At 60.5% G+C, this 10,389-nt stretch overlaps 1 protein-coding gene across 1 annotated transcript in view; it reads right to left on the bottom strand.

The window, feature by feature from the left end:
• Positions 1–281: 281 nt before the first annotated feature.
• Positions 282–10,389, bottom strand: part of WFS1 (wolframin ER transmembrane glycoprotein) — a 28,089-nt gene continuing 17,981 nt past the window's right edge. The window contains exons 5-8 of the mRNA XM_060115597.1: positions 10,129–10,299; positions 8,626–8,706; positions 7,634–7,779; positions 282–2,899 (exon numbers count right to left, since the gene is read on the bottom strand). Of these exons, the coding sequence (XP_059971580.1) occupies positions 1,091–2,899; positions 7,634–7,779; positions 8,626–8,706; positions 10,129–10,299 (2,207 nt within the window). The 3' untranslated portion in view covers positions 282–1,090. The remainder of the gene's footprint in view (positions 2,900–7,633; positions 7,780–8,625; positions 8,707–10,128; positions 10,300–10,389) is intronic.

Here is a 10,389-nt window from a genome sequence, read left to right as displayed (position 1 = left end):
CACGAGTAACCACGTATGTGCCCTTTCAGTGGTGATTTCAGTTTCACAAATAATCATGACCATGAGCATTTCACACCTAGTAAGACCCGGGCAGACAGCTGGGTGATGGCGCAAACGCTGCAGGGGCCCCTGGCCTAGTAGTGTCAGGTCACTCGCTGAGGGTAAGTTCTGCTCTTTGTAACCCCAGCTGCACTTGTATGCACCTCAGTACAAGGGTAGTCACCTGTTGATTCCCTCACACATACAAAAAAAGCCTTTTAAAGAAAGAAAAAGACAGTGGATTTCATCAAAGGTTTTTATTTCGGCTGCTTTAGGACCTTGACTTTCTGCTTTCTGGTTCTGAACATGGCCTAGCGTTTCTGAGCACCAGGAGGGGACGCCCCGGGTTCCTTCTATTTCCTAGTCCCGGTGGATTCGGGCAAGACCCTCGCAAACTCACCCATTACCCACCAGACAGGAGAGCAGCGAGGCGGGCAGGCTGCAGGCTGCAGAGCTCGGGGCTTCCGCCTGTGTGGCCTCCGATCTCAGAATCAGGCAGGGCCTTGGTCATATGACAGAGCGGCTCTGCAGGCCCCCAGGATCTGCAAACAGCTGTCAAGGCTTAGCAGTGACCAAATAAATAAGAAAAGCTATCGTTGAGTTTACACAGCAGCACTATTGGTTCTTTAAATAACAAACCCAAACAGAAGTAAATGAGGGGCCGGGGCGTGCGTGGAGGTGGTAGGGGAGGGAGGACAGCATCTGTAAAGTGTTTTTCGGGCACAGGAATCCTAGTCTAGCCTGGCACACCAGCTGCGCACGGAGAGGTCGGGACTGCGGGTCGAGGCTGTGCATGCCATCTCCAACCACACAGGGCAGTCGAAGTGGACACAGCTAAAGGAGTCAGCCCGTTCACAGAGGTGCGAGCAGACTACACGTGACAAACGGTCTCCAAAGCCCTGCGTTTGCGCGTGCGTGCGGACACGGACACACACACACACACACACACACACACACACACAGTGGTTAGTGTTGCGCCGTTCAGCCGGGAGGCCGTGGGGGGAGGTCCTGGCAGCCACATGCACCGACACTCCTGCAACAGGACGCATCCTCAGGCCACCGACAGGAAAGGGAAGAAGAAGAAGTCGAAGGCGAACTTCACGGCGCCGTGCACGGTGCTGCGCCAGTCGCGCTCCACCTTCACTTGCCGCCTGGCTGGGGAGAGCTGCGCCATGCAGTTGAGGCAGCTGATGGCCTTGAGCTCGAAGACGGGCCACTTGCTGCCCAGGCGGCCCTCGAGGACGGTGCTGAACTCGATGACGCTGCCCTGGCGCAGGTGGAGCAGCACGTCCTTGAACTCGCTGCTGGCCCGCAGCACGATGTCCTTGGTGATGTCGTCCTCCTCGGGGCCGCGGGTGCCGTTGGCGCCACTGTAGGGCATGCCCACGGTGATCTCGAACTTGTGCCGGTCGAACTTCTTGATGTGGCAGGGGTGCTTGGCCAGGAGCTTGAGGCGGCAGAGCTCCTCCTCGGCCGTGGAGACGTCGCCCGAGCTGCAGGACGGGTAGGCCTCGCCGTAGAGGCAGCGCACCCAGTCGCCGAGGAAGAGCGGGAGCATGTTGATGGCCGACTCGGCGCTGTTGTCGATCTCCGTCACGCGGACATACTTGAAGCGGCCGGTCCACGTGACCCTGTGGCCCTCCAGGTGGCTGCACAGGATCTGGGTGCGGGCCATGTTGGTCTCCTTCCAGGCCCTCGGCCCGCACAGGAAGCCATACTGCTGCCAGGTCAGCGTGGAGTTGTAGACCTTCATGCCCTCCGAGCGGTACACGTAGAACCAGCAGAAGAGCACGATGGCCGTGATCCACACCAGGATAAGCTTGACGATGGAGCTCCGTGTCAGGGACTTGACCATCTCCACCACGGAGAAGTTGGCCCTGGTCCACCAACGGACCAGCAGGGGGATGCTGCAGACCACCATGGTGACCACAACCTTGGTGAGCTCTAGGGACAAGAACCAGTGGGCCAACTGCACCACAGCCATGAGCGCCAGGCCGGCCACCAGGATGGGGAGAGCGAAGAGGAAGAGGAAGTAGCCGATGGATGCGCGCACCAGCCCCAGGCCGGTGGACTCGAGCAGGATGACCACGGAGAGCTCGCACCACATGAAGCAGACCAGGTAGGGGACCAGGTAGCAGTAGGCGCCCTTGAAGTTTCTCAGCTGGGCCATGCGGAAGAAGACGTACAGCAGGTACACATAGAGCAGGCAGGGGATGCTGACGTTCAGGACGATGAAGTGGCCGACGGGCACTGTGAAGAAGGTCTGGCCCAGGAGCTTCAGGTAGCGCCAGTCGACGGGCACGGTGGGCAGAAGAGAGAGCAGGCCGGCCGCCACCTCGGTCACCAGGGCCCTCCTGGTGTAGGGCTCGGCCGAGGTGCTCAGGCTCATGTAGCTGGTGACCGTGAAGAAGACGGACACGACGGCCAGCTCCGAGCAGGGGATGCAGTCCTTGCTGGCGACGGGGAAGGAGAAGATGACGAAGAAGACAGACAGCAGGAAGTGGACGTAGGGCTCCAGGTGGTTCCAGCCGAAGTTGCCCTCGGCCTGCTCCACGTCCAGGTTGGGCTCGAATCGCAGGAGCAGGCTGGTGAGGGCACGGAAGCTCTCCCAGGCCTTGCTGTCCTGGAAGACCTTCAGGGTGCAGATGACCATGGAGATGAAGGACAAGTAGAAGACGACCAGGGGCACGAGGAGGGCGAAGAAGTCGACGGTGAGGTTGCTGACGATGAAGAAGAAGACCAGGGCGTTGACGTGGTGGGTCGGCACGAGGGTGGACAGCCAGTGCAGGCCCGCCCGGGACGCCACGTCAATCAGGTACTCTTTCAGCTCCATGATGACGTGCAGCGGGTATCTGACCACCTGGGAGGAGGGGTGCAGACAAAGGAGGGGCACTGGAACGCGGCCGGGGTGGGAGCCCCACTCTCTGCCGTGTCACTGCTCTCTGTCACTCACCCGCACTGCCCCCGGCTCCGGGCAAAGCGAACTCACCTGCCGTTTCAACCACAGCCGGGCCCTTGGTCCGCACGGTCCCTCCACCTGTAACACCCTCTGCAGGTGGTGATGCTCCACGTGGTCTCACGAACCTTCCCTCGACCCCGCCCAATCCTGCAGGGCCCGGCCTCTCCCTCCCACCCACCCCTGACTCCCAACCCTCCACCAGGGTCTCCTGACTTCTGAGGGCTGGTCTTCGCTGCGAGACCTGGGGCGCCTGGCAGAGCCCACCTGGCCCCCTCTTCCCTCCCCACGGGCCTCACACTTGCAAAGATGACGGAGCACCGGGCTGCTTGCGTCTCAGCCACCCCTGTGGAGGGGACTTCACCGAGCCTCAGCGGCTCACCCATCCACCAAGGGGGAGAGGAACCGCTGCTTTACCGGCCTACGCTGGGCTCTGACCGGCCCAGGAGCGGAGCGGGGACTCCGGGAAGGAGAGTTCGGCAGCCATGTGAATGGAAACAGTTCAGCTGCGACGGGGTGGATGCGACGTCTTCACTGCGACAGGAGGCCCGACGCCAGCCGCCTGCACCCCCACCCCTGCCCACCAACTGCTCAGAACAGACACACAACCCTCACAGCCACGTTCAAGGGCAGCACCGCTCCCTGCCTTGGGTCCCACTCCCCCGGGCTGTGCTCACTGCAAAGAGCAGCAGAAACCCTCGGCCTTTTCCGCAACAGAAGACGAATGAGGGGCTGCGAGGGAAGCGAGGGCGATTCTGCCACCCAGGGTGGCCCCCATACCTGCCTGGTTCTCTGTACAGAATCCCGGAGGCTTCCAGCCCCACCATGGCTCCGGGGAGACGGGAGGGAAGCCGAAGGGGGTGAATAAAGAAAGTAGCTGTGGGCAGTGCCGGTGCTCACTCGGTCCTCCTCAAGGAGGACCACACCAGGGACTGGGTCCTCGCAGAGGTCACCCACGCCTGGGGGCAGCAAAGCCCAGCTGCACCCAGAGCCCGTCCGAGGGGCTACATGACAGAAGCCGTGTCAGCGGCCCAGGTGAGGTGGGCAGCACAGCCTCCACCCACACCCTGGGGACAGACTCGCTTTGCCCCACCCACCAGGGGGCCGAGGAGGGGCAGGGATCCTGGGTGTGTACAACTGAGTGACAATACTGGGGTGTGGCCGTCATCTGCCCAAGAGCCGCGGCTGGCAGGCAACTCAGGATGACCAGGATGCCCGGGAGCAGCCAGGAGAGTGAGTTCTCCAGATGAGAGTGACCCGGGCTCACAGGGGAAACAGGAGTGTGTAAGACTCTGTGTGTGTGTGCATGCACGTCTACAGACACGCGCGTGCATGCAGAGCTGCATTCCTCCTGACGTGTTTGTGACGGTCCACTTACCCTCTGTTTTAGAACGGGCAAGAAAATGAACAAACCAGTAAACCAACTAAGGGCTCCCCCAGCTCACTGGGGCCAGCTTCCCAGAAGCAGACACAGCACTCACCCCATCTGGAGGTGGCACTAGGGGACGTCGGACGCCATAGGTTAGCCTTGGTGGGGATTTCTGACACTTGCCAGACAGCAAACCAGTGTCTCCAAAAAGAACCTGCTCCGGCTTCCTCTGGGAGGGGCCCCTTCGGCCCAAAGCCACACCCACCAGCTGAAACACAACAGGATGGAAAGAGCCCTCGAGTGCATCAGCCGCGGCCTCTCGGCTCATCCCTGTGGACGGGGCCTTTCTAACCAGACAGATGAGAGGCACCCCAGGGCGGCTGTTCCCACAGCCATTCTCTCTCTGTACAGCCAGCACTGGACAGCTTTGGGGGAGCTAGCCTGGAGGTACCCAAGTAGCTGGGACCTTAAAACTAATCTGAAATCCTGTCCTAATGCTCAAAACCATTCACACTATTTTTTTTTTTTTTTTTTTTTTTTTTTTTTTGCCCATGAGGCCACACAATCACATGGTTGAGAGGACCTTTAAAAGACACAAAGCTTCTAGAACCCGATGTCCAATGGTGCCAGCCTCTGCCTGCACGGTGAGGCCCCTGGGCCACCACGACCAGGGGTTCTCTCCGGTCCCAATTCTGTCCCTTGTAGCTTCTATCCAAGCCCTACTTCTTGGGGCCCCACCAAATTGTGAGACTAGAAACCTTTTCTGTAGAGAAAGCCCAAACAAATTAAAATGAACTTTTCTTTGAGCAGGCGAGAAATTTTTAAAAATGAGTAGGGGGACTTCCCTGGTGGTCCAGTGGTTAGGACTCTGCGCTTCCGCTATTAGGGGCACAGGTTCGATCCCTGGTTGGGGAACTAAGATCCTGCATGTCGCGCAGCATGGCCAAAAAAAAAAAAAAAAAATGAGTAGGGAGTCAGTTCACAAAAGGATAGGAGAGGGCAACCTGGCCAGGGCTGTGGTCACCAGTCGCTCGGCTAATGTGAGACACCGAGCAAACAGCCTTTTACAACCGGGGAAGCCGACCAAGGAACCCACCGCTCACTCAGCAGGTCGAGGCAAGTTCATCTCAACTAGACTCTGCTCGGACCTGAGTGAATGTTCACGTGCTGGATTCTCAATAATTTAATACAAAAACATTATGACTTTAAAATATTCCTGAATTCATCTTTAAGAAGGTTTCATCTGTCACCAAAGGCTTGAGAAGAGGCAGCTTGGACCCTGGAACATCCCTGGGGTCACGTCAGCTCGCAGAGAGGCATCTGGCACTTCCCACTGGGGTGCTGAGGACTCTCCAGGCACGTGTCCTTTCTCCGTCCTCCAGGGGGCTAATAAAGGCTGGAACAGCTTTTAGTTCCAGGAGACGCCTGCTATGATTCATTCTGTCTTTTTCCAAAGGCTTTTAATGAGACAAACTGTAAAAGAATCAAAGTGCTCTGACAACTTCAAAAACTGAAAAAAAAAAAAAAAAAAAAAAAGAGCCTTATTTCTTTTCGGAATACTTTAAATCTCTTTTTCCCAAAAAGGACTTTCAGATTATCTTGCAGCACTGAACTTGTTACCAGTAAGGAGGGTAACATAACTTGCTGTCCAAACAAGGGTGCTTTTGAAAGCAGGCATCATTAGTAATTATGCCAGAACAATGCAAACTACAATGTCCAGGCCAGGACCACCTGGCCCATGGGTCTTCTCCCACTACCCTTTCACCTTTGACACTCACTGGCATTTGGGGAGCACCTCCTCTTTGTGAAGAACCACAGCAAATGCTCCACCTTCCCTCGCTCACTTTAATAAGAAAACTAACATCATTTGTGAACACACTTAGCCCAGGCCTGCTTCCGAGTGGGCCTCCAATAAAAGCCATGGCCTCCCTGGTTGGCTTCCTGGGCCATCCCGACCCCGCGTCTCAGAACCTTCACCCTGGACACTCTACCTGCCCTCAGGGACTCTCACTCAGCTCGCTGGTCCTGAGCGTGGCCTTCACACCCACCTCTCTGGGCTGCAGCATCTCTGTGGAACTTGCTTCCAAGTCGGCCTCCCCACCCACCGAGGGCAGCTTTCTGAGCCTCCATCTCCAGCCAGCACGGTGCTTACACTGCGCTGCGTCTGGGAGGGCGACACGTCAGCACACTTTCTGTCACCAGCCCTGACCCCGCTCGCACACCCACAGTCCACTCTCCCATGCTGACGGCAGCTCACACACATTCCCAGGCAGCTGGGGATGCACAGAACCCGACGGATTCTTGTGTGACTAACGCCAGGACCTCTGTGATGCTTCGTCTGCTCAGAGGCCCTTGTGCTGGCCAGGGCCCTCCTGGCCAGTCGTGGTGATGGACCTGTCTGGGGCCAGATAGCCAGACTTCTGTAAATCCTGGTGTTCTCGGCAAAGTGAGATACAGACACAACTAATTCAAGCCCGTGAGCTGAACTGGGGGATATCTGATGAAGGGCGGTGTGGCCACACTGTACATCTGCACGCTTAGTCACAACCACGTGACCAGGAAAACAAAAGCTGTGACACCCCGGCACACGAGCAGCCACTCCTGGCTGTCGGCAGGCGTCTGGATAAGCCTCCCTCGCTCCCTGAAGCCACTGCTGCTCGCTGGCCAACGGTGTAAGCGCACGCTCCCCCCTTCAGGTCGGCCCTCGGTCACCGCCCTGCCACTCTCTGCGCACCACACCCGGCTTGCTCCCCGAGCCCCTGCAGATCCAGATAAACAGGCATCACTGCAGGGGCCTCCTGGCCGCCTGAACACAGCACTCTGCTTTAGGGAAAAGGCATCTTCGAGGAACTGACCTCCACTCTGTGCCATAAACGGCTAATTTTTCAAAATGACAAAGTCTAAGTGAAAGGCAGCCTCCAGTGCACGGCATCCTGTTCCCCCGATGGCGTTTGGCAGGGAAAGATGAGAAGGTGCCTGTGCTTGTCCATCACCCACTGAACCTGCCCGCCCCCGACAGTGACCTTGGTTTCAGAGCCTGAGCGCACGTGAAAGGCCTCCCTTCACGTGCGTCCTTACAAAGACGCGTCCTTACGCAGTTATGGGGACGTCCCTGCAGGACGGGCCTCCGCAGGGACAAGCTACACAGTCCCTGAGGCCCCTGTGTTGGGCGAGACCCTCCACCTACAGCTCCCCGAGGAGCACTGGGGGGCGCAGGGGGGCGCGGCCCGGGCCGAGAGCCCTCCACGGGCGCCTCCAGCCATGCTCACCTTCAGGCGCAGGGGCAGGTCCTCAGGGCTCTTGCCTGCCAGCTCGTCATCGTCGTCGTCCTGCAGCAACAGGTCGGCGGGGATGACGCCCTTGGCGTACTTCTTGGTGATCTCCACGAAGTCGTCCAGCGCTATGTAGCTCTTGGCTAAAGCGCAGGAGAGAACACACGGGGTCTGCGAGACGGCAAGCACTGTCACCCCACGTGGCCAGGCGAGCAGGGGCACGCTGGCTGGGCCAGGCAAACCCCTCCCTGAGCCTGGACGACGGCAGGAGAGAGGCAGACAGGCCTGCCGATGGCCTCCTCACCTTGGTGACGTGCTGTCCCTCCCCCGAAGCGGCCCCCTCCCTAGCTCTTCAAGCCTAGGGGCTGCCTGAGCCCAGCTCCAACGCTGACTCCTCAGCCACTGTCACCGCCAGGGCCCCTGTGACCCCTTCCCTCCCTTGGCCCTGGCTGCTCACAGCACTGACGCCCTGCGGCCCAGCCCCCTCCTAACCCTGCCAGTCAACGTGCATCCTCTGAGGACCTACTGTGTGCCGGGCACACCTTCACTACCTCCACCCGCCATGTTCTGCTCTCTATCCCCCACCTCCCCACAGCCCATGCTGGGTGTCCCCAGGCCTCTGCCTGTGACGTCTGGTTGGCCTGGAGCACCCCCCGGTGCCCTCTGAGGGCTAGATGCCTCCTCACCCTCGCTGGCTCGGGCACCCAGTGTACTCGCAGCCCCCGGCAGCTCTCTGTCCTGCAGGGACTGTCATGCTGCCCTCCCTGTCCTTCCAGATTGCATGCTCCCGGTGGGCAGGGGCCAGAGCCCAGAGCCCAGAGCACCGACACCCAATCAACAGCCCCAAAGGGACTGAAAATCCATCATGCCTCCAAGACCCTGGAGGCCAGGCCTGGACTGGCCGGAGGGAGCAGACACGGCGCTCGGGGTGGTGGGAGACACAGCACGGCAAGAGGTGTCGCAAGCGCAGGACCGGCGGCCGTACTCACATTCGCTGCTGACCAAGCGCTCTAGCACCCGCCTCTGCTTCTGCAGCGACTTGGGGACGGGGCCAGGCTGCACCCCTCCGTCTGCAGGGGACAGAGTGGATTGAGAATCTGGGCAGGCTGACCGCCCCATTCCCTGCAGCCCCCCGGGAACCTGCCAGTGTGCCCTGGGGACTACAGGGCCTGGTGCCTCCACGCAGCCCTGGAGGGCAGTGCAAGGGCCACCCCTCGGGAGGACTGTCACCTCTCAGCTTCCGCCCCCAAGGGTGACTCAGGCCCCACAGGGCACAGCACATCCCCTGTACGGGCGCGGCCTTGGCATGGACACACCACAGCCTCGGGTCAGCCTAGCCTGTCCCCGTACACCTTTGCTGCTAGCGTCGTCACTTGGCGTGATGCTCCCCTGGAGGAGGAAGCGCCCGCCCCTACCGCCACACCCCCAACCTGGCAGGCATTCACCCAGCTCTCCCGCGCCAGGCTCCGAGGTGCACCTCTGCAGGGGCGGGGCGGGCAGGAGTTGGACCAGAGCACAGACAGTGACAACAGGAGAGGAGGGGCACTGCGACTGAGAGAGGCCACGGGAGCCCCGAGTGGAAGTGGCCAGTGGGGGCGGGGCAGCACATGCAGGTGGCGCTGAGGCCTCACAGGGTCTCCGGGCTCCACACGGGGCAGCCGAGCCTGTCCAGTCAAGCACGCCTCTGCCACCCGGCCACCTCTGCTCGTCCCAGAGGGGCAGGTCAGACAGGATTCCTGCCCTGAAATCCCCGGAGAACGGGCAGAGGTGCCCCCCCAGCAGTCCTCTCTGAGGGGTCAGCAGGTAGCTCCAGCCCCCAGCATCTACCCCTCGGGGCCGGAGAAGGCGGGGCGAAGCCCTGGGCAGAGAGTCATTTTCTGAACAGCAGGAGGCAGGGGCTCCTCGAGGTCACGAAGTCACAAGAGTCAGGCGCCCCCCGTGCCACCAACCCAGGGACGCCCATCCAGTCAGGGACGCCCGTCCTCCCGGCCCGTCCGTCCTTCTGGCTGCTGCCCGTGCCCTCTGTGGAAAGCCCAGTTAGAAGGAGGTGGGGAGGACTGCAGAGGCTGGCGATGAGGTCCGCCCTGGAGAGACTCTTGGGGGTTCGGGGACCTAGGTCCCCGCCTGCACCTCTCACCCTCCCCGCACGCCCTGTCCCTTGGGAAGAGCAGGACACCGTTGGAACGACAAGGCCTGTGGCTCTGCCTGTGGGCAGGAGGGGAGGAAACCCCAAGGCACAGAGCAAATCAAGATAGAGCCAAGGGAAGGGCCTGCTGGGCGCCCAGACCTCGGACTGAGCCAGAGGTCAGGGCATGGCTCAGGGCGGGGACCCCGGGAACAGGAGCATGCCCAGGAAGGACGCTCCCCGGCTTTACAGGACACCTGTGAGGCCCCCACGAGAAGGTCCCTGGAGCCCCCGCTTCGGCTCCCATGGGGAAGCGCCCAGGACTCCAACACAAAGGCCCAGGAGGCCGCCCGGCAAGGCCGCGTACCGTGCTCGTTGACCTGGCCCACGTTCTCCAGCAGCTCCGACACGGCCACCTGCTTCTTCTTCTTGGGGTTGAGCTTCCAGTACATGACGAGGGCCGCCTTGCGCACGGCCCGCTCCAGGTCGGTCTCGGAGGAAAGGTGCCTCACCTCCTGCTCGTTCTCGGAGGTGATGCCTGAGAGAGGGGACACATCAGAGCCCTCGCCTCACCTGCCCAGAAGCCGTCAGCGATGCCCCGGCCCTGGGCAGCCCGCTTGAGGGGGTT

Source organism: Mesoplodon densirostris, chromosome 1, assembly GCF_025265405.1.
Source record: "Mesoplodon densirostris isolate mMesDen1 chromosome 1, mMesDen1 primary haplotype, whole genome shotgun sequence".
In the NCBI taxonomy this organism is placed as follows: domain Eukaryota; kingdom Metazoa; phylum Chordata; class Mammalia; order Artiodactyla; family Ziphiidae; genus Mesoplodon; species Mesoplodon densirostris.
The sequence above is the reverse complement of the archived record's forward strand: the minus strand, read 5'-3'. Positions and strand labels throughout refer to the sequence as shown.